This window comes from Emiliania huxleyi, assembly GCF_000372725.1.
Source record: "Emiliania huxleyi CCMP1516 unplaced genomic scaffold EMIHUscaffold_298, whole genome shotgun sequence".
Taxonomy (NCBI): Eukaryota; Haptophyta; order Isochrysidales; family Noelaerhabdaceae; genus Emiliania; species Emiliania huxleyi.
Window position 1 is genome coordinate 90,153 of NW_005199785.1, and position 26,439 is coordinate 116,591.

At 66.1% G+C, this 26,439-nt stretch overlaps 6 protein-coding genes across 6 annotated transcripts; 2 read left to right on the plus strand and 4 right to left on the minus strand.

Moving 5' to 3' along the window:
- Window positions 1-3,527: 3,527 nt before the first annotated feature.
- Window positions 3,528-4,556, minus strand: EMIHUDRAFT_239906 (hypothetical protein; the record flags this gene model as incomplete). Its single annotated transcript, XM_005775645.1, has 1 exon — window positions 3,528-4,556. The coding sequence occupies one exon, from the start codon at window positions 4,554-4,556 to the stop codon at window positions 3,528-3,530; it is 1,029 nt and encodes a 342-aa protein (XP_005775702.1).
- Window positions 4,557-6,470: 1,914 nt separating this feature from the next.
- On the minus strand, window positions 6,471-9,480 carry EMIHUDRAFT_116556 (hypothetical protein; the record flags this gene model as incomplete). The annotated part of the gene is made up of 5 exons (XM_005775646.1): window positions 6,471-7,105; window positions 8,140-8,449; window positions 8,645-8,800; window positions 8,986-9,111; window positions 9,157-9,480. 5 exons carry the CDS (start codon window positions 9,478-9,480, stop codon window positions 6,471-6,473), a joined length of 1,551 nt encoding a protein of 516 aa, XP_005775703.1.
- Window positions 9,481-10,013: 533 nt separating this feature from the next.
- On the plus strand, window positions 10,014-12,570 carry EMIHUDRAFT_368244 (hypothetical protein). The gene is made up of 7 exons (XM_005775647.1): window positions 10,014-10,135; window positions 10,213-10,496; window positions 10,661-10,837; window positions 10,947-11,627; window positions 11,694-11,735; window positions 11,823-11,891; window positions 12,176-12,570. The coding sequence occupies exons 1-7, from the start codon at window positions 10,066-10,068 to the stop codon at window positions 12,242-12,244; spliced, it is 1,392 nt and encodes a 463-aa protein (XP_005775704.1). The 5' UTR covers window positions 10,014-10,065; the 3' UTR covers window positions 12,245-12,570.
- Window positions 12,571-12,696: 126 nt separating this feature from the next.
- Window positions 12,697-16,050, minus strand: EMIHUDRAFT_444206 (hypothetical protein). The gene is made up of 8 exons (XM_005775648.1): window positions 15,570-16,050; window positions 15,084-15,433; window positions 14,787-15,015; window positions 14,514-14,639; window positions 14,276-14,347; window positions 14,030-14,204; window positions 13,614-13,957; window positions 12,697-13,420 (listed from the first exon to the last, which is right to left on the minus strand). The coding sequence occupies exons 1-8, from the start codon at window positions 16,005-16,007 to the stop codon at window positions 13,196-13,198; spliced, it is 1,959 nt and encodes a 652-aa protein (XP_005775705.1). The 5' UTR covers window positions 16,008-16,050; the 3' UTR covers window positions 12,697-13,195.
- Window positions 16,051-18,426: 2,376 nt separating this feature from the next.
- Window positions 18,427-19,071, plus strand: EMIHUDRAFT_239911 (hypothetical protein; the record flags this gene model as incomplete). Its single annotated transcript, XM_005775649.1, has 3 exons — window positions 18,427-18,529; window positions 18,600-18,699; window positions 18,744-19,071. The coding sequence occupies 3 exons, from the start codon at window positions 18,427-18,429 to the stop codon at window positions 19,069-19,071; spliced, it is 531 nt and encodes a 176-aa protein (XP_005775706.1).
- A 405-nt stretch (window positions 19,072-19,476) lies between these two features.
- On the minus strand, window positions 19,477-20,112 carry EMIHUDRAFT_239912 (hypothetical protein; the record flags this gene model as incomplete). The annotated part of the gene is made up of 1 exon (XM_005775650.1): window positions 19,477-20,112. The coding sequence occupies one exon, from the start codon at window positions 20,110-20,112 to the stop codon at window positions 19,477-19,479; it is 636 nt and encodes a 211-aa protein (XP_005775707.1).
- Window positions 20,113-26,439: the final 6,327 nt, after the last annotated feature.

Here is a 26,439-nt window from a genome sequence, read left to right on the forward strand (position 1 = left end):
CGCCCTCCGGACTGCCGCCGTTCTCGCCCTCGCCTCCAGCCGCCCCGCTGCCCTCGCCACTGCCCCCGTCGCCGCCACCCCTGTCGCCGCCGCCCTCGCCGCCGCCGCCCTCGCTGTGTCGTCTGTCTCTGGGTCGAGTCGCGCCATGGTGCGAGGGCCATCGGTCGAGGCTAGCCAGTGCGCTTCAGCACCGTCGCTTCCCGGCCGACCTCGGCGCACTCTCGGTGAAATGCCGCCGCAACCTCGGCTCAAATCTCGGCTGTAGGTCGAGGTGCACCGGGCGGCGCTCGGCGCAGCCGCCTCGCCGATGCCTTGGGCTGTGGCCGCGGCCGAGGAGAGCAGCACCCCCCCACCCCCCGCCGCCGCCGCCGCGCGGAGACGCACCCCGCACGGCAGACGCACCCCCCGCGGGAGACGCATCCCCCCGCCCCCTCTCCTCGGCGCCTCGCAGCGGCCGTGCAAGTGGCCACCCCGCACGCCAAGACACGCCGCGTCGCAGACGCACCGCCGAGATTCGCCGAGATTCGCCGAGATTCGCCGAGACTCGCCGAGATTCGCCGAGGCGCGCCTGCCGCTGACGCACCGCTGCGGGAGGCTGGACGTGTCCTGGACGCGGCCCGTAGGAGCGGCGCGCGCAGGCGCGGCGCGCGGTGCTCGGCAGCGCTGCGGCGCCTGCCAACACGCCTCTCGCCTCTGGCGCCGCACGGCAGCTTAGATGCCAGAGAGGCTGAGTTCGGGGCAGCAATCTGAGGGCAGTGCTAGCCACGCCATTGCGATGCCACCGCGACGCCACCGCGTTTTGAAGCCTCTCCCTCCCGGACCCCGCGCCTCGACGACGCCACCGCGACCCGCACGTACAGCCCGTGCATACGGCACCGCTTTGGGCGGATGTGGCGGTCTCGAGCGCTCCAGAATCGCAGCGACTCTGGGCGCCGTTCTGCTGCAGTGGGCCCGGGGAGCTCCTTCGAGACGCCGCCATCCCACTCCCCGCCGTCCCATTCCCCGCCATCCCCGTCCTCGCCATCCCACTGGGTGCGAAAATCTCCCCATATCTCCCCATATCTCCCCATGTCTCGTGCTAGGTGCGGGAGGCGATGCGGCGCGACCGACAACAGGCGCTCTCTCCCCATCCCTCCCCATCTCTCCCCATCTCTCCCCATCTCTCCCCATCTCTCCCCATCTCTCCCCATCTCTCCCCATCTCTCCCCATCTCTCCCCATCTCTCCCCGACCAACAACAGGCGCTCTCTCGCTCGCTCGCCGCCGAGACAAAAGAGACGGCGCCACGCCAGAGGGAGAACGCCTTAACAGGCCCTCGTGCGCGCCGCCGCCGGCAAACCGACTGAGGTCCTGATCTTTGCCCCACCGCCGCCACCGCCGCCACCGCCGCCACTGCCGCCTCCACTTCCGCCGCCGCCGCCACCGCCGCCGCCGCCGCCGTCTCGCCTTGAGACGGCGGCGGCGGCGCTCGCCGTTGGTGGTGCAGGTTTGCCCCCGGAGGAGGGGAGACTGTATCCCGTAGATAGGTAGGCTGCGAGGCGAGGCAGAGCCAGACCAGCGAGTGGGACACACCGGCGCGTGTGGGGTGGGGAGATGATGGTCCCACCGGAGCGACACACAGACCACACCTCACAAGACGCCCCGCCAGCAGGGCCGCCTCCACCCTGCCCCCAGGTAGGTGGGAAGGAAGGTAGAGAGGCGGAGAACAGTCTGACCAACCACTGGACACCAGGCGGGGAGTTGTGGGGAGATGTGGGGAGGTGCGGGGAGATGTGGGGAGATGTGGGGAGGTGTGGGGAGATGTGGGGAGGTGTGGGGAGAGGTGGGGAGAGGTGGGGAGAGGTGGGGAGAGGTGGGGAGAGGTGGGGAGAGGTGGGGAGATGTGGGGAGGTGTGGGGAGGTGTGGGGAGATGTGGGGAGATGTGGGGAGGTGTGGGGAGAGGTGGGGAGATGTGGGGAGATGTGGGGAGATGTGGGGAGATGTGGGGAGATGTGGGGAGATGTGGGGAGGTGTGGGGAGATGTGGGGAGATGCGGGGAGATGCGGGGAGATGCGGGGAGATGCGGGGAGATGTGGGGAGATATGACGGAGATATGACCACGGTACGGGTGGGGGTGCAAGCGAGGCGGAGAGACGGCCACACGGGAGCGGCACACACAGACGACACGAGGTGGGGCATTCCTCCCGTGGACTCCAACGAGTGCTCGAGAGGATGCGCTCTCCGCCGCACTCCGCCGCACTCCGCCGCACTCCGCCGCACTCGGTCGTGTTTAGCTGTCCGTGCCCGCTCCAACGAAGGGCGTAGGCCCTGACTCCGACGGTGCACCTCCGACGCCCTGATTCCGTTGTCTTTGATGACGCAGGATCGCCCCATCCGCCGCGGACGCCGGCGCGCGCAGCAGCGCTGCAGCAAGGTCGCACAGCGGTGCTGCACGAGCTGCGCGGCCGCTTCCTCAGCGACCTGCGCTTCGCGGACGGCGCGGTTGCTGCAGAGGCAGCTGACGCAGAGGCGCCCGCCGGCGGCGCGGCCGCCTCTTGCGCGCTCGACGACCACTTCGGTGCATCGCAGTGCATCTCGCGTCCTCTCTGCGGGCTCGGCGGCGGCGGGCTCGCCTCGCGTGCGAGGGAGATTGAGGCGGCGCACGCCCCTCACACACCACACACACACACACACACACACACACACACACACACACACACACACACACACACACACACACACACACACACACACACACACACACACACACCGCTCACCCACGCGCACTGGGCCTTGCACTTTGAATGCCGTGCGGCTCCTGTCTATCTGGACCACCTCGTGTATGTGGAGAGTTAGACTTTCCTTTCTAGGCGGCGCACGCGGCGCGGTGCGCCGGCGAGTCGGAGGCGGCACGCTCGCGGTACAGGGAGGCGCTGGCTGCAATGCAGGCGCGGCTGCTAGCCGAGCGTACGCGTATTTTGGTTCTTCTTTTCGTCCGAGAGCTCTCCTATTTCCTCAGGCGCGGCTGCTAGCCGAGTTGACGCGGCTGAGTGCCGACTCGCGGCAGGCGGCCGCGCTCGACGTGGCGGCGCTTGTCGCTAGAGGGGGGGATTAGCGCCTCGCTCAGCCTCAGGACTCTCGCACCTGTTTGGACATGGAGAGCAGGACGAGACCCGGATGTAAGGTAAGGTGTGTGAGGCAAGGTAAATTTCTCCACACACGCAAAGAGTGGTGGGGGCAAGGTGGGGCGGGGGGTAGCTGCAAACTGCAATATCCTCGCACGTTCTTGTGCAGCTTGATGTTGATCCACTACCACGCACACACACACACCACACTCCACAGCAGACCCCCCGCCACACCTCCAGAGTCCAAGACACGTCTCTCCGAGCTCTCTCTCCAACAGGCACGCATACGGCTTTATGTCAAAAGCACCGTCGGTAACCGAGCGCCCGGGCCAACATTGCTCGTCTGCCGCGCTGCTACTACACTCCTCTCGCTGCGCGCGCAATGCGACGGCCGCGTGACGTCCGAACGGTGACGTCCCGCCCTCAATGCATAGCGACGGAGCCGCCCCGCAGCGGCCTCCCCCCTCCCAAGAGCGGGAGAGCCCACGTTTCCGCCCACAGCTTGCCAAAGGTGGAGTAGGCGTTCGACCCGCCCAGCGTGAGGAGCAGCCCGCTGCTCGTCGCCACCGGCCAAAAGTCAAATCTTCCGCAGGCGTCGGCAGTGCAGGCCCAGGTGGCGTTGGACACCATGCGCCACACGACGCCGTCCTCGGAGAGCCACTGGTCGTGCAAGCACTTGGCGTCGTGCCACCCTGCGATGAGGAGCAACGAACCTCCCGCATTCACGACGCCATGGCCGGACCGTGCGGAGAATGCGGGGGTGGCAGTCAGGAGTGTCCATGTCGCGCCGTCACCACTCTCCCAGATGTCGCCGAGCTGTGTGTCGGCAGTGAACCCCACCTCTCCAGCGAGGAGCAGCAGCCGCCCGTTGAAATCGACGAGACGTGGGCCCGAACGAGCGGACCAGGAGGCATTGGCAGTGAGCAGCTCCCAGGATGCTCCATCCCTCGTGGCCCAAACGTCGTTCAAAAACTTGCGGCCGGCGCCAATGGACGAGCCAAAACAGCCTCCGGCGACAACCATTCGCCCGTTGTGCGTGGCAACGGCCAAGCCGGCCCGCGGCTGCCATGGCGCGTGGCCAAGCGAGTCCCACGTCTCCCCGCCATCGCACGACCGCCACACGTCATTGAAGAACGGGTCGCCAAGCAGCGCAACTGTCTGGCCACCCATGACAAAGATGCATGCGCCGTGGCTAAGCATGGCGTGGTAGGCACGGCCTGCGAACGGTGCGTCGGGAAGCCGCTCCCAAGAGGAGCCGTTGGGTGTGCGCCACACATCGTGCTGCGCCGCCAGCCCGAGGTTTGCCCGACCACCGACCATCACGATTCCGCTGGCGTCCTCGACCGCCATCAGGCCCTCTCGTGCACTCCACGGCCCGTCGGAGAGCTTGAGCCATCCGCTAGCGGCGGCCGCGATGGAAAGCAGATTCGCGAGCGTTAAGATGAAGGACATGACAACAGAATGGCGAGCGGTCAGGCGTCGGCCGCTCCGAGCCTCTTTCGTGACGCGATGACGACCGTCTTTTTTCATTTGCCCTTTGCCTGCCAGCAGGCGCCAGTTCGCACCTGTTCGAGCCTGTCAGAGTCCCCCCCCCCCCCCCCCCCCTTCCCCCCGCAGCATCAGCGCCGACGAGGCCTTGACATCTTTGTGTTATTTATTGACGAACCCCGACATACCCGGACGACATTTTCTCCCTCGGATCGCAAACACAAACACGTGTGAGTGTTAGATTTGTTGGGGGGGGGGGGGGGATATGTGTTGTTGTTGTTGATTTGTTTGGTATTGCTAAAAATCTCTCTCGGATCGCTCGTGGTCCCGCCTTCGAGATTTTTAGCAATACCAAACAACTCTAACACTCACACGTCATGTGTTTTTGTCGCCTTCGTGCAGTCGCAAAATCACGCTCGCTTTCCACGAAGACTGTAGATACGGGGGAAGGACCCTGAGTTAATTGCACAGGGGTTGTGCGCCAGGCCCTCCAGCTCGGCTTCACCTTCAGCGAGTTAGTTAGACAAGTCTTGTCATGAATCAACAGAGTAGAAGGATCTGACCTCGGGGCCGATGTGACCAAGCGCTGGTAGCGTGGTTTTATTTACCTCACAGCCATGGTCTCACAGTGTGCCGGCAATCGCCGAGCAGTGTCGCTCACGGCACAAGCCGCAGCACAAGTGACTGAGGGCCAGTGAGGGCGAGCCCATCGCTGTCACAGCTGTGGCAGCCGCACAGTAGGCTGTGCCAACTGTGCAGAGCGTGTGAGCAGCAGAGGAGCTGCTCTCCAGGCTTCAGGCGCAACGAGCTGCACGCCACCGAAGGCGCTGTCGAGGTTCGCCGAGCGCGGCGCAGGTTGAGGGAAGCCGCCACCGACGAGCGCGTTGGACTTTTCACTCGCTGTTACACTCCGGACAAAGTCAAAGACGGGTGTACACGCAGGTCGTGTACCCGTCTTAGGACTTAGCGGCGAGGCGCGCGGGACCGTCTGTGGCGTCCCTCGATTTCCGTCAACTCACGGTCCTTCCCCTTTTGCCTTTACACAGCAGTCAGCACAATCCACTCAAACCGCGCGTCTCTCACCACTCACACGACACGAGACGTACATTCAACACACACGGCGCGGTGACGAGGCCAACACTCACGCACATTGGCGCTTAGGGTACCCCTAGGGTTCTGAGGGCCGGATTTTTTAAAGAGCTTTTAAGAAATGAGGAGGTTTGGGGGCTTAACTTGCCATTTAAGAGATTGCAGGCACGGGGGGTCCCTCTTTTAAGACCGCTTAAGAAAATCGGCCTCGCCGGCATGCGTCGCTGGGTTCCGCGCCGTTTTCTCCAATACTGCCGTTATTAGGCACAAACCCGCCTCTGAAGACACATCTGTAAGTCTGATGCATTGGCAGGAGCCATACTGCATAGGGGACGCGTGCTAGCTGACTGTAGCCAGCTTCCCGGCCTCCGGCGTGCTACCGGGCGCCTCCCGGACCATCGACCTCGGGAGCTCTTCCCGCACCGTTTAAGCGTTTAAGACCGTTTAATGATCGGCGGCCCCCAGGCAGCCTTAAAACGGGCCCGGGCCCGAGTTTTAAGGCGCGTTTAAGCCGCAGGGAGACGACCATACTGCATAGGGAGACGACCAAAGCTCGGCGCGCGCACATAGGGCCCTGGATGTGCGTAACAGGGCTCAGGAAAAAAAGGCGTTTTTTCCCGGCACCGCCTCGGGATCCAAAATGCGCCTGCGGGCGGACCCTCACGCTCACAGCACAGCTCATCAGAGAGCACGCCGGACGCACTCGCCTCCGGTCGGTCGGTCGCCGCTGATGGCTAGCCGGTGGCCACCACGCGCCAAAGACAAGATCACAAGACGTTGTCAGGCGCGTCAGGAGGCCTTCCGAGGGTCTGCCTGCGGCAGGGGCGGCATCGGCGGCGCCCTGTGCACGGCCGCCGCCTGCCCCCGCCCCACCAGCGCCGGCGCTCGGCGCGGCGAGGTGAGCGAGCGCGAAAACGGCGCCGGCGGCTCTCTCCGCTCGACGCGGCGCGCGGCGACGGCGCCGGCGCTCGCGGCCGCCTGCAGCCCCATGGCGGCGAGGACGGCGGCGACGAAGTGGAGCAGGGCGGGGACGGCGAGGCCGAGGAAGCCGAAGCGCTGCCTCGCCGCCCACCGCAGCAGAGGCAGCGCGTGCAGCGCGGCAATCACGAGGTGGAGCAAAGCGACGGGGGCCATCAGCTGAGCAAAGGCCGGCCGCGAGCGCCACGCGACGCCGACGCAACCGGCGCAGAGGCCCGCGAGGCTCGCGCCGACCGAGGGGTGGCCGACGAGCTGGCCTCTCGCCCACGCCGCGTAGAGCTGGAGCAGCAGGAGCCCGTAGCAGGTGAGCTGCCGCACGCAGATGGCCTGGAGAGCGCGGCTCATCGGAGGCCCCGAGGGGGCGAGCAGCAGCTGCTCGATCCAGTCGTGGCGCAGCCGCATACCGCTCAATACGGCGAGCGCCGGGCGCGCAAGGCGCCAGGCGTCTGAGCCGGCGCGCAAGGCCGCGTCAGCGCGGCGCGGGCAATAGCGAAGGGCGAAAGAGAAAAATCGCGTGCGAGCAGTCTCACGATACTAAAAAAGTCTTTCCGGAGCTCCGCCGAGACTTTTTCTTTTTCTGTTGACGTAACCGAATCGTCGCCCGGCGCCAGTCATCCGCCGAGTCTCCGCTGAACCACGCGCCGTCATGTCCTCCCCTGCTGTCTGCCTCGCCGCCGGCGTGGGCGCCTGGGCGTTCTCTGCGTGGCTGCTCTGCCCCCGCACGAGCTTCCTCAAAGTCAAAGCAGAGGCGCAGAACCAACCTCTCGAGCAGCCCAGGGAGAAGAAATCACGGCTGAAGCCATCGCCGACCGGGTGCGACATGAGCTTCTTCACCGCCGCCCCCGCTGTCCTCGCGGCTCGCAGCTCCGGCAACCCATGACCGACCCGCGGAAGGGTTTGCCTCCGTTTGGCTAGTGCCGCACTGCAGCTCCATCGAACCCGCATGATCGCATGCTCCATGTCTACCGTCCATGAGTCGGTGCGTTTTAAGCGCCGCGCCTGTCGCCTCTCCCCGCGTCTCGACTTTTCTGCTGTCCATGCGGACGCTTGCCGTGTGTGTTGCCCCTCTCGCCCCGCCATCTGCTCCCGCCGGCCACGTGTCTGTGTGCCACACGGTGAACTTTTAAGCGGACCTTGCACGCCAATCGCGTACCGCGCATCGGGTGGCCGCGCACGCAATAGGCTGCGTGCCACTGCCACTGCGCACTGGCTGCTGCGTCCTGCGAGCTCGGTACGGCTTACACTAACGACTAAGAGAGTTTGTGTATGCTTGTGTGCTGATTTTGCAGCTTTTCGTGGGCGATTGTGTGTCGCTCCACAACTCCGTCAACTCCAGTCTCCACCGCACGGATCACTGCTCACTGGTCACTCGCTCACTCTCGTCACCTCACACCTGGCCGTGTGGTTCGCGTGTTGTGGTTCTGGTCGAGCACACCTTCCGGTTGGGACTACGCTCTACAGACTACACGGCTCTAGGCACCCGGCGCGCAAGACTTGATTTGTGTGCCGGTCGCGCTGAGCGTCGCCATCTCGTCGGCGCTGAGCTCGAACCCGAAGATGCCCAAGTCCTCCCTCGCGTAGCTGCGCATCCTGCTCTCGTTCTTGCCGAGCCCGACCGCCATCGCCGCCCCGGTCTGCAGGACCCAGCGCAAGCACACCTGCGACGCCCCCACGCCGTGCGCCGCCGCGACGCGCTGCACGCGCGGGTCGGAGAAGGGGCAGCCACGCATCGCCGCGTATGCCTCGAAGACAATGCCTTTCTCGGCACAATACTCGAGCATCTCCCTCTCCTGCGCGGGGGCGGGTGGGTGGGTGGGTGGGGGAGAGGGGGGGCACGCTGCTGCCGGTGGTTGAAACAGCTCGCCAGGCCTGCCTCTCCCTCTGCCTTGCAGCCCGCACGCAGTGCCCCTGCCCCTCTCTTGCCCCTGCCCATCTCCCCCTCTCCCACTCTCCTGATGAGCCATCGACATCTGGCATTGGTTGACCGCCGGCTTGGTCGCTGCCGCCTTGAGCAGCGCGCCCAGCCGCGCCTTGTCAAAGTTTGACACGCCGATGGCTCGCGTCAGATTCTGTGCGAGCGCCGCCTCCAGGCCCCGCCAGAGCTTCGCGTTGGTCGCATCGGAGGCGCACGGCGCGTGCAGCTGCAGGGCCGAGGGAGAGGGCGGGGGTCACGGCCGCTGGGAGCCGCAGTGCATGATAGTAGAAGGCGGCTTTCTAATTCCAAGATCGGACGCCTATCCGCGGTGCATCTGACACGGCGGTGGCTCCAGTAGGAAACTCCAAGATCGGACGCCTATCCGCAGTGCATCTGAAACGGTGGTCGCACCAGCACGAGGTCGACGCGCGAGACCTTGAGCTGGGCGAGGTCAGCCTTGACGGCGCTCAGAGCGTAGTCTGCGTCGAGGCCGACGCAAAGCGGGCCCAGATGCAGCGGGTCGAGTCCGGCACGGATCTGTGTGCAGAGAGCGCCGGGTCAGGTCCACGAGCTGAAACGCACTCTGCCCTTTGCCGAGCTTTCCTTGGTCGTGATGAAGACGCCGCTCCGAGGCGCACCCACGCTGGCGATGGCGGCACTGAGCTCAGCCTCTTTGCCGCCGGGCACCTCCTTCCCGTAGTCAAGGGCAGTGTCTACGCCTCGGCCGCCGGACGTCCACCAAGCCGGGAAGGCGTGCGTGACCTCGGACCCGCAGCAAGTCCCGAGACTGATGCGCGGCATGAGCACGCCGTCAGCAATCGTCACCGTCGGTGAGATGCCGCCGCCGACGCTGCTCCACGCTGCTGGGCTGCTCCACGCCGTGACGAGGGCGATCGCCGGCAACATTTAGGCCGTACCCGGGTAGTGTTGGAAGAATCACCAGCCGCTCAGGAGCGAGCTACTCGCGACTCGGCAGGGATCTGTTTTTAGGTATGTTGTTGGCAAATCAAGACACAGAGCTCACACAGAACCACAGCGGGAGGAAGCGGCGAGTCGCAATTCCTGGGGTCCTTGTCGGGCGGGCCACCACCCTCCCTGTCCAGATTGGCAAGAGTCCCCAGCTGCACGAGCAGGATCTTGGAAGGACGATCAGGGACACAGGGAACGGGAGTGGGGAGCGCATCGCGACACGGAGGGGTCTGGAGGCACTTGGAGCACTTGGAGTGCGGTCAGTAACCTCACATCCAGGGCCGGGGAGCTAAGAAACGCACCCAGCGGGCCGGATGATCGGGATCGGGTTTTTACGGGCTAGAGAGCCCTAGCCCCGGGGGTGCGCGTTCGCAGGGAAAGGGCCTTAAAGTAGAAACGGGTCTCCGAGGGTTAGTCCGCGCTCCAGGTTCCCCCCGCCGCGCGACGTTTTGTTTCTCCATTTCGGCCGCCAAGGACGCCGGTGTCCGGGTTGCGCGCGCGCTTGCGCGCGCGGTGCCGTCGATGCCCATCCTAAGAGCGGGCTCCAAGGTCGGCACTCGGAGCGCTGATGCGAGAAGCAAACGACCGACGGGCGCGCCGACCGCCGCGCCTCCTCGCCGCCCTCCGCTCCCACCCTCGCCGAGCCCTCGCCCGCCGCCCCGCTCGCAGACAGCGCGCTCAAGCAGCAGCGGCTTTGGTCGTGGCGGCCGGTGCTGTCGCCGCGCGTGGCGATCGCCACTTTCCTCGCCTTCGGCGTCGCGTTCATCGCCATCGGTATCCCCGTCCTGATCTCCGCGGCTGGCGTCGTCGAGGTGACGAGCGTCGACTACGCCGACTCGTCCGTCTGCAGCAGCAACCCGTGCGAGTTCGAGTTGGAGGTCACGGAGAGATTGGTGGCGCCCGTGTACATGTACTACCGCCTCACCAACTACTACCAGAACCACCGCCTATACGTGCGCCTCTCCCCCCACACTCGTGCCAAAGCCCCTCCCTGGCCGACGGCCGCTAGGACGGGGGCGTTGCGGCTCTCAAAGGCGGCGGGGTCGGGGCGGGAGGCGGGTGGGCCGCTGCCGGCCCCGGCCCCGCATCATGACTCGCTCTCGGCGGCGTGTGCTAGGTGCGCGACCGCGATGACCCCCAGCTGATTGGGCAGAGCGGGCTCGACCAGAGCTTGTTGCCTGGTTGCACCGCAGCTACCTCAACGCAGGGGTCGGAGGCCGAGTTCCGCAGGCTCGTCAACGGCGAAACGGCGGGTGAGGGCGGGTTCGGCTGGTCCGGCGTCGACGCGATGGAGGCAACGCCTCTTCTCTCTCCCTCCCTCCCTCCCTCCTTCTCTCCCTCCCCCCCTCCCCACCCCGCTCTCCCCGCACCGCCGCCTCCCCACTTTCGGATGCGCCTCGCAGAACGTCATCTCTCCGTGCGGGCGCGTAGCCTCCTCGGTCTTCAACGACACGCTGACGCTGCTCAAGCCAGGCGGGACTGAAGTCAGCCAGTCCAGCAAGGGCATCGCATGGGCGACCGACGTCGAATTCAAATTTCACAATGCGGCCGACGGCTCCACGGGCACCAACTTTGCGCAGTTTGCGTTTGAGCGCAACCAGCCTTGCGCCGAGTTTGGCGAGGGCGTCCCGACCACGCTTTCTGGTCCAGTCAAGCTCGATGCCGATGGCAGGTACAACGGCATGCTCCCCGCGGACTGGATCGACGAATGCGTGGCGAAGAATGCGGACGCCGAGCGCGCGCCTGGCGGGGCCGGCGCCAACATCGGCTGGTGTTTCCCTGGCTCCGGCATGTGCGTCGAGGACGAGCACTTCATCGTGTGGATGCGCACCGCCGGCCAGGCAAACTTCCGCAAGCTGTACGCCACGATCGACGAGGACCTGGAGCCGGGCACCTACACGGTGAGAGTGTCGAACGGCGTGGACGCCGGCGGCGGGTACAAAAAGTATTCCTATGACAAGGCGCCGACGGCCTCTTGCGATTCGCTGACAGCTCCCGCGGAGCAAGCTCCGGAGGAGCCTTGCGTGATCGAGGAGGCGATGGAGGGCCTGTACAACACGAGCGTCTTTGGAGGCACCAAGAAGGTCTTTGCTCTCGGAGCGGCAGCTCATCAACCAATCAAGTATTCATTGCGAGTGAATGAATTGTAGGTCGTGCTCTCGGAGCTCATGTGGCTCGGCGGCAAAAACACGGCGCCCCGCCCCGCCCCTTCTCCCTGCCTTCGGCGCGACCGTGGCGCGATCCCCTCGCTTTCCTCACGCCGCCAGTGTGTGAACCAGGTCCTCGGCGTTGCCTTCGTCGCCGCCGGCGCCCTCTGGCTCGCGCTGGGCGCCGCCTTCCTGATCAAGGAGAGAGAGAGAGATGGCCGAGACTTCGCCGAGACATCGCCGAGATTTTGCTTAGACATCGCCGAGATGTCGCCGAGATGTCGCCGAGATGTCGCCGAGATGTCGCCGAGATGTCGCCGAGAGATGGCCTCCCTGATCAAGGACCGACGCTGCGGCGCCCCTGCGTGCCGCCTTCGTTTGGCACGCCTCCAAAGCGCTCGAGACCGCCACGTCCCAGCTGCATCCCCCGCCACGCAATCTCTCCCCCGCCCGCGCACTCTGACGCGCGTGCGTGAACGACGCAGGACCGGCTCAGCCCGCGGCCGCTCGGCTCGGCGCCCTTCCTCGCCCCTCCGCCGAGCGCGTCGGCGTGACAGCCCGGCGCCCCCCCCACCACGGAGCCGCGCCAGACGGAGCCAACCATGCGCGTCTGAGGGTCAGGGCGGGGGCCGCCGGCGCCTCTGGCTCTGAGCCTCCGAGGGCCAGGGCGAGCCGCCAATCACTGCCTTCTTCCCTCCGCATCCAACTCTACCTGTCCTCTGAGTGTGTGAATCGTGCCGTGCTCTCACAACGTATTTGTGGCGCGGCCGCGAGGAGGTTCCCATGGGACGATAGAGGCGCGCGCGGCGGCCTGTGTGCGTGGGGTGCGCGTGTGTCGTCGCCGGCAGCCCGCACATATGTTGACCTGGTGTATATGCGTTTGGCGGCGGGTCCCCGCACATCGAGTCCCCACAAATTTAGAGGACCAGACTAAATGGTTCAAGCCCTCGCGGCCGAGCACGCGGGCGAGAGAGGAGAGAGCGCGCAAACCATGGCGCATGCAGCTCATCGCACAGCTCATCCTCTTCTCCTCAAGCGCAGAGCTCTAGAGACGCACAGGGCGCCGTCAGAGCGGAGAGAGTGGAGTCTGGAGAGAGAGAGAGAGCGAGAGCGAGAGCGAGAGATAGAGAGAGAGCGAGAGAGCGAGAGACTGCAGGCGAGAGACTGAGAGATAGATGTGCGCGGATGTGGCGCGCACAGACGACAGAGCAGTGTGGAGCAGCCCCCCTCACCGCGGCCGCCACACCGGCACACCGCCGCGGCCCGCGCGAGAGAAGCGCTGCCCCCGCCTTCGCGGCACCCAGCCACCCACGTGCTCCACACGACCCCACTCGCGACGCGGCGCGAGAGAGGCCACGCACGATTATTATTCCACAGGCCCCACGATATTATTCCACAGACACACAGACTCGTAGTGACCCCCCGAGGAAGTAGGCAACCGCTTGCCATGCACATGTTGTACATTGCGCGCGCCGCCGCGGCGGCGGCGGAGGCCCCCTCCCGCCTCAGGCGGGCGGGAAGGCAATGTCCTCGCACGTAAACTCGAGGAAGAACTGGCGGCCAAGGGGGCCGCCGTTGATGCCGACGCGGAAGTCGGTGAGGGCCGAGGTGAAGCCGATGGGCACGCGAGCGATGGTCGCACCAAAGTTGGCCGCGGGCAGCTCCCAGTCGTCAACCACCAGCGTGGCGTTTCCGCTCGCCGTGATTGGGATGGAGTCCTCGCCGCGGGCCTGGGGGTGAGGGTTGGGGGTGGGGGTTGGGGGTTGGGGGTTGGGGGTTGGGAAAGGGGGTTGGGGGTTGGGGGTTGGGAAAGGGGGGTGGGGGTGGGGGGTTGGGGGTTGGGGGTGGGGGGTGGGGGTGGGGGTGGGGTTTAGGGTTGGGTTTGGGTGTTTGTCAGGTGCGGGCGGAGTCCTCGCCGCGCGCCTGGTAGTAGCACGCCGCGGCGGTGAAGCGGGTGGTGAAGCAGCAATCGAAGGGGTCGACGTCCTTGAGGCCGAGCACGCATGGCCCCGTCCTGCCGGACGGGTCCGTCTCGTTTGCCTGCCCCGGTTGCGGCTCGGCGGCGAGGAAGAAGGCGCCCTCGGTCGGCCTCCCCTCCAAGACGACGGTCGAGTCGGCTAGCCGCTGCCTCTGCGCGACCGCCGGGTCGGGGCTGTACGAGTGGTTGTGGCCCGGCGCGAAGGCCCACATTCCGGGGACCGAGCGGAGCCGCGCGAACTTGTCCGAGGGGCGGCAGGCGAAGGAGGCGAACTTGATGGGCAGCGGGCCTACGTGTACCATACCTCCAGAGTCTCGAATCCAGTGAGTGGGTTCACGACTGTGGGCGGTGTGGTCTCGGCCGGCATGCACGCGCATCGTCGCTGAGTACTCAAACGGCGCGTCGAAGAAGGCGTCGTAGACCAGATCGCGGAAGAGGAGCGAGCGCCTGCCGGGCGCCTTGCCGTACACCACCGCGCCCTTGACACACCTGCCGGTCTGCTGCTGGAAGGTGTCGCAGCTGGCGCCCGTCGTGACGTCCCAGCCTGTGGACATGTCTCGGACATGTCTCGGACATGTCCTGGACGCGCCCTCCAGCCCGTCGTCACGTCCCAGCCTCGCACGGTGTGCTCCTCCGCCATCAGCCCGCCCGTGAAGAGCGGCGTCGGCACGCCGAGCACCTACCACACCACCACACCACCCCAGGACCTGAACCCACACTGGATTCGATACGTTGGAGGTATGGCACGCCTAGCGCCTACGTGCTGAAGACGCCAACATCAGGGTGTGGGAAGGCGGTCTTGTGCGGAGTCCTCACGGGTTCTGCTTCTTCTAGCGCCCTTGCACCTCGGTGGTGGTGACGGAGATGTTGTCTAGAAAGGCAGCTTCGTTCCCCACCGGGCCGACGCAGAGCAGCGTCTGCTCGTACCCCGAGAGCCACCGGCCAAAGAAGTGGCCGATCGCCTCTCGCGCCTACCACACCACCCAAGGACCTGAACCCACACTGGATTCGAGACTCCGGAGGTATGGCCGATCGGCTCGGGCGCCTGGGTACGGAGGAGGGGGAGGCGGTGGGGGTGGGCTCGGAGGAGGGGGAGGCGGTGGGGGTGGGCTCGGCGCCTCTACGCCGAGGGACTGGTCAAAGTGGATCTGCTCCTCGAGCTCGTTGTAGCCGGCGCGGAGCTCGTAGTTTGGCAGCAGCACCGTCCCCACCCGCACGCTGCTGCTGCTCAGGCGGCCGGCGCGCGCACGCCGCTCTGCCGCGGGGACGGCCGGGTCGTTTGCGCCCGCGTCGTAGTAGGCGTGCACGCGCAGCGCGCCCATCTGCACGAGCTCGAGCGACGAACGCCTAGTCCCATACCTCCGGAGTATCGAATCCAGTGTGGGTTCAGGTCCTTGGGTGGTGTGGTAGCTCGCGAGAAGAAGGAGACGCGAGAGGCGACCGTGAGCACGCCCGTGGCGTTGTCGCCGCGCTCGATGCTCACATCCGTCGCGCGCATCTCCTCCATCCGTGTGGCGGGCATCCGCAGCCGCTTGCGCAGCCGCACGCGCACCGACCGCCCCAGCACCTGCACCGTCGCCTCGCCTCGCACCACCCACTCGCTCGCCTCGCCGCGGAGCAGAGGCGCGGTGGCGGCGCGGAAGGCGGCGGCCGAGCTGACGCGCAGCCTCGACGTCGTCGAGAGCAGAGTTGGCGCCGACGCCGCCATCGGCAGCGTCGGAAAGCTCAGCCTGCCGATCTCGGCGCCAGCCTCGGCGCCGTCGGCCTACGAGACGCAAACAGGAAACACAGGGGTGAAAAGAAAGACATGGGCCGGCCTATGAGGGGCAGAGAGGAGAGCGGGTGTGGGAAGAGGGTCAGAGAGGAAAGAGGGTCGGGGCGGGGCGGTCTCGGCTGGGAGCCTGGGTGTGCAGCACCGCGTCAAAGGCGCGGATGGTGGCGGCGACGGGCCCGCCGTTGTCGAGCCGGAGGGCGATGGCCACGTCGATCCCCGTCGCGTCGGCCGGGCCGAGCGAGCAGTTGACCAGGCTGATCGTGGCCGCGTCCATAAACATCTGCACACACAGCGGCAGGACGGCGAGCGCGAGGGTCAGCGCGAGCGCGAGGGAAATGACCGGCGTCAGCACGAGGCAGCACGCGGTTCGCCGCTTGAGCGAGCAGCGGCTGCTGCAGCGTCCGGCCGCCTGTGCGCCGGCGACGAAGGGAGTAGCGCAGCGCGAGAGCTTGGCCTGGACGATGGCGAACGAGAAGCGCCGCGGAGGAGCCGAGTCGCCAGACTGGGCCGTGACGAGCGGCACGTCCGCCGCCGCAAAGCCCCTCTCGGCCGCGGTTGGCAGCATGTGACGAAGACCGGCCGGCAGCAGGGGCAGGCGACCAAAGGATAGACCAGCGGGGAGGCGCCGCGACTTAACGCAGCCACCCGTGTGCGCGCCCGCGGAGGTTTGCACGCCCATGGCGCACCCGACGTGCCCGCGCGCGGCCCCGCAAGCCCCCGCCCTTGCCACGGCCCGCGCGCCGACCGCTCGCCGCGCCCTGGCCAGGCGGCACAGCCGACACGAGAAGTACTGCGCCAGACGCCGGCGCTTCACCTTCCGCAAGCACACCAGGCGACGGGCGGGTCGATGCCGAGCGTGCGACGACAAGAGAGCCAACATCTTCTGGCGCCTGCGGAACAAGAAGGCGTGTAAGCGCTTGCCGACTTGCATCATCACGCCCCGCTCGACAACGCGCATTGCACGTGCGCGCCAGACCACCCGCATCTCTGACTCCCATCCCGCGCGCACACCCTCTGCCTGCGCCCAGCCCCCGCGCGCACGGTTGCGCGCTCGTGCACTGGGCGGCATCGCAGCGCGCGGCATACATGTGATCGGTGGTGGTCTGGGAGACTTGGCGCCGCGCGCGCTCGCACGACCCGCGCGCAAAGCCACCACGCTCTGCACCCTCCCCAGACGCACCTCTCCCGCGCCTGCACTGGCCCAGTTCGACTCGACTGAGCTTTCCGTGTTCGCATCGTCCACACAGGCACGCCGCAAGTGTTTCTCGAGCGGCGGCAGGCAAGCCTGGCGGCATGCCCGTGGTATCGCCGGTTGCGCTCTACCACCGTGGCCGCCACGGACGCCGCCGCGCCCGTCGACCCTGTAGAGGGCGGTGACGAGGCGGGCGAGGAGGGCGACGAGGACGACGAGGAGGAGGGCGAGGAGGGCGAGATGGAGTCCTGGGCTCGCCGCTTCCGCCACTTTGGTGGGCCTGGCTCGGGCGCGGGCGGGGCGGGCGGGGGCGGCGGGGGCGTGGCGGTGTCATGAGCCCGCCCGAGCCGGTCGGCGCTTGGTTGCTGCTTGGCGGGAGGGGGGCGAGTGAATGGCAGAGCCGCACCTCGGTGCAGCCTTGCGGACTGTGGGGATGCCAGCGCGAGGCTGGGATGAGATGCGGGTGGGTGGGCGGGCGAGGCCGAGCAACTGTGTGTGTGTCTCAGTCAGTGTCGGGCGTCAGTGGGCGTCGCCCCGCGCGGGTCGGGCGGCGCGGGTGTAGACGCAATGTGATATGATGATGGCGTTATGTGAGTTACATTCTTACATAACGATTGGGATCATGATGGGCGTGCGACCTTCGGTCGCGCGATGCCGTGCCACGAAGCGCGATTTCCTGCTCTCAGCTCACCACCTCGCCGTTCCTGCCGCTCTCCTGGCTCAGTCCTATCAGTAACAAGCCTGGGCCGTCCCGAACTGCACTTATCTCGGGTCTGCAAGCTCACACTGTCTGGTGATGCCACCGAGAGGCCTCCAGATTGTCTCCGGTGGCGACCCCATCCGAGGCGATTGCGAGGGCATTCCGGAGGTCATCATCGGCGCCATCGACCGTGATACGTCTCGTCCCGCAGCTCTCATGCGCCGAACGGATGCATGCACTCATAATATGTAGGCCTTCTCTCCCGAAGTTTTGAGCAATAGCCGCAAACAACGCTTTTTGGCACTTGCATCGCGACAAGGTCACACGCGGACTCTCCAGTCTCTCAGCTGTTACTGCTCGCTCCACCGAGCTCGCTGAGCCGCCAGGGCCGCGGCCGCCTTCCTCACGGCCGGCGCTGCCATCGCCGGCGCCCTTATGGCCGCTCTCGCGCCGGTGCAGCGTCGAGACACCGTCGCCACGATCGCCGTCGGTTCTGCTGCGCGGCCTCGGCGGAACCGTGGCGCGGTTCCGGCCTACCCATGCTGCCCTGGAGGCGTCCAGAGCCGAGCCCAGAGGGAGAGGGCGTCCTATGGGGCCATCTAGCTCGGGTGGGTGCGCGGCGGCGACCGGCGCAACCCTCGTTTGAACTTGTGTACTCTCTGTCTGTCTGTCAGCTGTTTCGGCTAAGTCGATTTGTACCGGATTTCGATGTTAGTGGCAAAACCGCGGAACCGAAAATGGCGTTTAATTTCGCGCACCTGCTGTCCGCCGCCTGCGGCGGCGCTGCGCGCCGCTAGCGCGCGCTGCGCGCGCGTTTTTGGGGTGCAGTGGCGCTGCGCGCCGCCGTAGGGGCGCCTGCGGCGCCTGGCGCGCTGCGCGCGCGTTTTAGGGGTGCGCCGGCGCTGCGTGCCGCTTCGGGGTGCCTGCGGCATCACTAGCGCGCGCTGCGCGCGCGCGTTAGGGGTGCGGGGAGCACCGAAAAATTGCCACGAAATTGTGTTTCTTTTAATCTCCGAACTGGGAGGACCGGAGGACCCCAGCTTTCGGGGGAGGTGAGAGCGAGAGACGAGACTCGGCCTCTGTGAGTGGACGATGCACGTCGCTGCAAAACGTGACGATTCCGGAGTCGGTGACAAGCATAGGCGACTGGGCATTCCAGGGCTGTGCGGATACCAAATCGATCATCCCCAGCTCTGTTAAGATTGGCGACCGCGCCTTTGTTTGCACGCCTCGAGTCGGTCAGTATTGCCAGCTCCCCCCCCCAGTCACCAGCATCGGTGGCTGGGCGTTCGCTCGCGCCTCCTCGCTCACCTCCATCTCCATTCCGGCGTCTGTGCAGAGTGTGGGAGACTACGCCTTCAAGGGGTGCGCAGGACTGGTCTCGATATATTCCCGCGCTCGCTGACGAGTATCGGGGACGGCACGTTTGAGGCGTGCTCCTCACTCACAAGCTTCGACATCCCCGATTCCGTCACCGTGATCGGATCTTACGCCTTTTCGCGCTGCACGTCGATCAAGTCGGTCACAATCCCGACCTCCGTGACAGCGATCGGCGACGGTGCCTTCGCGGGGTGTCCACTGCTCACAGGCGTCTCTGTCCCGTCGTCGGTGACTGCGCTCGGAGACCAGGCGTTTGCCACCGAGGCGCAGAGGTGGCGGAAAGCGCCATCCGCGTCAAAGAGATCAAAGGTGGCCGCCGGCAACTCGGCGGGCACGAGCATCGGCAACGCCTCCTGACGCGCTTCCCCATTGGTTGATTGGTTGAGAGGAAGGACAGGGGAGAGAGAGGGAGCTCGAATTAAGAATCTGCAATGTAAGTCGGGTACGAAGAGAGTTTGTCCGACGGTGTTGTTCTTGCATGCAGCTGCTGACACTCTAAGGAAGCTTTGAATTTTAGATAGAGGGGCGAAACATGGTACACATGCCTCTCGCAGCTGGCCCCTCCTCCCTCCTGCATGCGCGCGCTGCAGGCCTCAAGGAGCAAGGTGGACTCTTCTTTTTTACCAACCATTATTCTTTCTCCACCGAGAGTCGAAACGCATGTGCATGTGCGAGCCGATCCACGCCGCTCGCCCCCCCGTCCCGGAGCCTGGGGCGCGGCCGAGGGCGCCGCGGTCCGGCCCGGCCGCTGGTCCCGCTTCCTCAGGACTTTCTGCGGCTCGAGCTGGCCACACCGTACAGGGTTGCTCCGAACAGACCGGCCCCGACAAATCCCAGCACGGGCTTGATCGTGTCGAGAGCGGCAACGTCCCCGACATAGCTGCCCGCTACCACGTAGAACAGCGCAGCTACGACGACAGCGAGGGCAGCCGTTGGATTTGGAACGAGTCGGCCGCCGTAATACCTCAAGTTGGCGAAGCTCTTGATCTCGTCTGCCTGTGTCGAGCGGAGGCTGAGCCCACACTGCAGCACCGCTGGGTTCTTCAGCATCACCTCGATCGCCTCCTCCTCTGACATGATCTCAACGAGACATGATTTCGAGCGGGCGAGCAGCTTTGGCGGGTCGGTATAGGACGGGTTGATGATCTGCGGATTCTCGCGCACCGCCTGAAGTGCCAGTTCTTCGCTCCCAAAGCACGCCTTTAGCTCTGTCCACAGCGCGGCAATCTTGGCTGGCGGATACTGCTTCCGGAAGGCTGCGGCAACGACCTCCTCCACTTCCAGCGGCAGCGAACGAGCGAGCACGACGCCACCGCGGAACGGAAGCGGGACGGAAGCGACGGCCGCACACGACGCGCGTGGAGCAGGCTGGAAAGCGAGAACAGGCAGCACCCACATGCCCGAGACGGCCGCAATGAATGAATGCGCCAATGAAAAGCGCGTATTTCTTTTTTAAAGCCAATTTTTGGCGAGTTCTCTCGACGTCTCGAGGTCTCGGGGCTCCACAGCGGCCAACGAGCAGCGAGGAGCGGCTGCGGCTCTAGCAGACAGACGAAGAATGCGCTCGGAGCGCTGCGCCATCTCCGGGCTCGAGTTCGTCCGACCGCTCGTCACGTCCACCTCCCGGCATCCTCATCGCGTGCGCGGTCCGTTTCCTGGCCGAGAGCCGCCCCGTCGGAGGCTGGAGTACCCGAGGGAGAGAGGACCGAGGGAGGGGAGGCGCCGCGAGATGACAGCGGGTCCGCGGCGAACCGGAAGGGCCGAAGGCCGGGTCCCGGGAGGACCGGAGGACCCCAGGGAGGGAGTCAGCTATCGGGGGAGGTGAGAGACGAGCTGACTCGGCCTCTGTGAGTGGAGTCGGGGCATACGGGCTCGCCGGGGGTAGACCCGTTGCGGCGGCAACCAGGCTGAGGGAGGGTGTAGAGGATGTAGAGTGTAGAGCGCTGTAGAGTTGTAGAGATGTAGAGCGCTCTGGAGTGCTGTATGTAGAGCTGTAGAGCTCTACATCCGCCGCGGGACGAAGCGCCTGCGTTGTAGAGCGATGTAGAGCGCGATTTTGCTGTAGAGTTTGTTGTAGAGCGTTTGATTGCGGGAGCACGAGGGCTCCCACTCGCGCCCGGCGGCGCGCGGAGGAGGCCGAGAGTATAGGCCAAGTACAAACAAGAGCAGATAGCGAGCAGCTACGATCGAGACGCCGACCAGAAAGCGAACCCGCGTGCCACAATCGAGGGAAGAAACTCATGTGAGACAGAGAGTCACGCGGGACAGGAGAGTAAAGTGCCAAGGGGGCACCACAGAGAGTAGTTACTATCTCCGCATTCCAACGCCCCCCCCAGGTCGGTATGACCTGAGAAGATGTGGAGATGGGACGAGCATGCAAAGTCTGCCGCGCCTGGGAAGCGCGTACGCGGACGTGGGGCAATTCCCCCCGATCAGACTGGACTCCCCCGAGGGGAAGCGAGAGGCTCTACTCGTGCGAGATGTTCATGATCGAGTCGCGCAGCGAGAAGAAAGAGGACGGCTTGAGGTCGCGATTGACGGAGGCGAGGCGCGGCGCGGAGCCGGAGAGAGAGAAGGCGCGGGCGCAGGGGCGCAGGCCGGAGCCGGCGCGGGCGCGAGGGCGCAGGCCGGAGAGAGAGAAGGCGCGGGCGCTGGGGCGCAGGCCGGAGACGGCGCGGGCACGAGGGCGCAGGCCGTGGTCGCCCTTGACGGAGGCGAGGTCGCCCTTGACGGAGGCGAAGGCGCGGCGCGCGGGCGGAGCCGAAGGAACCTGGTTTGTGGACCTCCCGCACCTGTCCTGACAGTCCTGACAGAGTCCTGACAGAGTCCTGGCAGAGTCCTGACAGAGTCCTGACAGAGTCCTGACAGAGTCCTGGCGGAGTCCTGACGACGCACAGTCTTCGCAGTACTCACAAGTGCCTTTGACGAGACTTCCACCTTCCAGCTTGTCGCGCGGCGTCGCGTGTCCTCGGTGGTTGCGTCTTGTCGTTCGAATGACCACAGTGACCCTCAGTGTTGCCCCCCCATATCTACAAACCATGCTGTTCTGCTTTTGATTTTTAGCCCAAAACCTGGAGGGCCAGAGAAGATTGTGTGAGGCACGCGCAACAGGGCCTCATCGATTATGGCCTGCGCGCGACAAAAAATCCGCGTCCGCTCACGCTCGGAATAGCCCTTTTACACCGTTCACAGGTGCTCGTGTTGCCGAGAGTGGCAGCGGCGTCGGGAAACCAGTCCCCTAGCTCCGTTCGTGCGCCGCGCTGCCGCCGCCTCCGCCTTCAATCTCAATGTCCCACCCCTCTGCGCGCGGGCCTTCTAGGCCCGCGGGTAGTCTCCCCCCATCCCCAGGGCCTCCAGGGCTCGCACCTCAACCTCTCATAGACCAGCGCAAAGCGCCAAGGACGTATTTTCTTGTCAATAACAAGGTCTGTGAGCTCTGTGTCCTAGCCAACAATATACCTGCGCAACGTTGCGAGATAACTGTGGATACCCATCACTGTACACTGAGCCGACAATGCCACGGGTAGCCCCAGGGTGGCGCCCACCCCCATACCCTCGGGCACTTGCCTGCGCCCTCACGCGCTAGCCCACGCCCTGCCCCGCAAGATCTCACTCCATCCCGGCCTGTGGCATACCTCGGCACCCCCTTGCACGGAATCTGAGCGTGAGGGAATCTGAGCGTGAGGGAACCGGTGGGCAGTGCCGCGTAGTGCGGCGCGTGCGCGGGGCGTGCGCGCGCGTGCGCGGCGTGCGCGGCCAGGGCGCAGGCAAGTGCCTGAGGGTATGGGGGTGGGCGCCACCCTGGGGCTACCCATAGCATCGTCGGCTCAGTGATGGGTATCCTGTTGTTGGACAACAGTATGCGCACAAGCGATGGGACCACGCTTTGCGATACTAACTAGCCGGCCGCTAGCCGACGCCCCCCACAGCAAATCGGTTTTTGCCCTTAAATACGATTTCCCAGCGAAAAATCGTTCAAAAAATCGCACTATTCTCGACGCGCGTCGAGATCCAAAACTCGACGCGGGCAACTCCAAGCCCAAATCTGGCCAGAGCCCCATTCCTACCAACCGTCGGCTTTCGCCGCTTCCGTTTCCTTGAGCACCCTACCGTGGCTCCGAGGTCGGAAGAGTGTCGGGTTGCCCCGCCCGCCTAGCCTGCTCACCATGTATGGCGCCCCGGCTTCCAGCTGTCCAACGAGATCATCAAACTGGCGCCGCGTGCAGCGGAAGTTGGCCAGGTAGGTCGAATCGTCTCCCTTCAGCACGTAGTTCCAGATCGTGCTGCAGCTCCAGCCGCCCTCAGTCCGGTGGATCTGGCGGCGGGGCGGAGGTGGAGGTCGAGTCTCCGACTCCAGCTGCACCGCTGCGAGCACCAGAGCGCCCGACAGCCGGCTCGTGCAGGGCCAGTGTCCGCCCTCGCGGCTGTGTCGAGGCAGCTCGACTCCCGAGGCGCGGCCTTTCAGGATGCCACGTGCGCCGACCGTCACCGCCACGCGCGAGAGCATGTGTCCAATGTGCAACGCGGCGGCGCGACAGTCACGGGACGACCGATGAAGCCAAACAAGCCACACAAAACTAGTTCCGATTTGCTGTGGGCATTGGCTGTAAAGTGCTCAAACCGACCAAGTTAAGCGAAAATCGGCCCAACGAAAACAGCACTATTTAAGGGCAAAACCCGATTTTCTGTGGGGGGCGTGAGAGCTCGCCTACGGCTGGAGAGGCAAGCAGAAACGACTGGGACACCAGCACGGTATGGATGCACGAAAGGAAAAAGAGGGGGAAAAGAGGAATTCCCACGTTGGGGCTCGAACCCAAGACTAGCAGATTAAGGGTCTGTCACTCTACCAACTGAGTTACGCGGGAGGATCTCGAACCGGCAGCCACTCGGTGGCGACCCGCGCTGTGCGCCAGGATCACTGCCGTTGTGGGCCAGGTGATAATATCGCCCGCCGCGCGGTGGCTTATATTGCTAAAAAGTGTGTTATGGGTCTTCCTTTATATTAAAGAGAGAAAGGCGCCGCGTCGGCACCGTGGGAGCATGTCCACCGCCACCTCGCGGTCGCAGCGCTGTTTGTCGCCCGAAACGCCGCATATCCCTCTGGCGGGCCAAAGATCGACTCGCATGTCGATTTCGACTTGACGGCAGCATGGAGGCATCAATCACGTCTCCATGCTGCCGTCAAGTCGGCGCCAGTCTGCGGCGACCACAGCGCTCACCGCAGGGATATGCGAGCTTTTCAGGGTCCTCGATCGACAGTCCCGCCGCGAGCGAAGCGGTTTTTTACCCCCCACCCCCACCCCACCCCCACCCCCACCACCTACCTACCTACATGTATTGCGGGGCCCTTTGGGGCGGTCAAAACCGGACCTACCTACCTATTGCATAGGGTCCAACGGGTGACAGACCCCCTATCCGGCTTGCCCCCCCCCGGGGGGGCCCCTCGCTCCACACCCTGCTTTCGCGCCAGCACCAGGCCGAGTTTGTGTGGTGTGGTGGTTGGATCCAAAGTACACCGTGGCGCTGGAGTCGGTCAGTGAGGCACTAGACGGGCTACGGAACCATGCGCGCGCCGGCCGGACAGGCTGCGCGCAGGTGCCGCGCCGCCTCGATTTCGCACCTCCGCTCCGCGGCCGACGAGGGGCTAGCTCGCCCGGCGACAAGCCCAGCCATCGCCCAGCGCCCCGTATCGACGGGGGGCACGCAAAAAAACCGCACCTACGACTAGGGTGAGCACGTGAGGGCGTCGGTGTGGGCCGCGGGCGGGCTGCGAGGAGGGCGCGGGTGGGAGCATGGGAGATGCACCACCGCTCGACGAAGACGCGCCCGACGAAGCCCTGCTAGCGGAGGATGGTCGATCCTCACCTACTAGCGTCGGGCGTGTGCAAAAAAGAGCGCAAATCGGAGCTCAACTCGCGCGCGGCTGGGAAAGGGGTGTGGCACCTTCCGAAGGCGCCTAGCGAGGAGCTGCTGCTGCCCCCAAACGCGCTCGGGCAGCACGTCGGCGCGCCTGCGGATTGGGTTGAGGTGAAACTATGCTTGCTGACACGCGCATCCCGCACCACCCCCACGTCCGCGCGCACCATGCTGCCGTCCCACCTCACAGCCAAGCGCCATCGCCGTCGGACGCGGCGACGCCGAGCGGTGGCCTCGCAGACGACGAGCGCGATGAGGCCGCCGCGCCGCCGGGGTGGCCGGCGCGTGCCAGCCGCTGGCCCGTCCAGCGTGGCGGGACCGGCTCGCCCATCCTGGCCCGCGCGCTTGCCGACGCGAGAAGATCGCGCGAGAGGGCAAAATGTGGCAAAATGGCCGTTTGCCAACATCCGGCTCGCTGGGTGCGCTTCTCAGCTCCCCGGCCCTGGATGTGAGGTTAATGACTGCACTCCAAGTGCTCCAAGTGCCAACCCTTCACGGCGACTTCACGGCGGAACGAGTCGGATCGACGACTCACCGCCTGCACCAGCGTGTGCGCCTCGCAATTCTATACAGAATCGACACTTGGTACGTCCTCTCAATCGCTCGTGGAGAGGAGCTACGGCCATTCTCCACTTGTGTTTGACGACGTCAAACAGTGTTTGACGTCGTCAAACACGATCGAGTAACCGTGGTCGTCATCGAGCGTGCCGACGAGCAGGTCCTCCCAGATAAGCGGCGCGCAGTTGGCCCACGCGCTGTTCGGGTCCGCGGCCGACGAGGGGCTAGCTCGCCCGGCGACAAGCCCACAAAACGAACCATCGCCAGCGGCGACGCAAGGGGACCACCTGCCGTCATTGCGTGCTTTGGCCCAACGCTGGCAGCCCCAATATTAAGGACTAGTGGCAATTGGGATGAACAATAATGGTTGATCGCATATCTCGGCGACAGATCGCAAACGGAATCTGTCGGCGGCGGCCCGGGCGGCGGCGAGGGCGAGGTGGAGGCTGGGGGGCGGCGGCACACGGGTGGTGGTGGCGACGGTGGTGGTTGCGCGGGCGGCGGCGAGGGCGAGGTGGAGGGCGGCGGCGGCGAGGGGGGCGGAGGGGCCGGCGGCGGCGGTGCCAGAGGCGGCAGCGTGGGGGGCGGCGAGGGCGACAGCGACGGCGGCGGCGGCGAGGGGGGCGGAGGGGCCGGCGGCGGCGGCACACCGGAGGCGGCAGCGTGGGAGGCGGTGAGGGCGACAGCGACGGCGGCGGCGGCGAGGGCGGCGGAGGGGCAGGCGGCGGCGGTGCCGGAGGCGGCGGCGTGGGAGGCGGTGAGGGCGACAGCGACGGCGGCGGCGGCGGCGAGAGCGGCGGAGGGGCCGGCGGCGGCGGTGCCAGAGGCGGCGGCGTGGGAGGCGGTGAGGGCGACAGCGACGGCGGCGGCGGCGAGGGTGGCGGCGGGGCTGGCGGCGGCGGTGTCGGAGGCGGCGGCGTGGGAAGCGGCGAGGGCGACAGCGACGGCGGCGGCGGCGAGGGTGGCGGAGGGGCAGGCGGCGGCGGTGCCGGAGGCGGCGGCGTGGGAGGGGGCGGGGCTGGCGGCGGCGTGGAGGGCGGAGGAATTGGGGGCGGTGAGGGCGATAGCGACGGCGGCGGCGGCGTGGGCGGCGGAGGGGCACGACGAGCAGGTGGCGCTCGATCCCGATGACTTGGAGATTTCGCGAGGACGAGGGCGGCAGGGGCCAGCGTCCGGGCGGCGGGACCAGCGCGTGTAGAGGGTGGGTGGGTGGGGGGGGGGGTCGGCGTGCGTCGACGTCGGCCAGAGTGT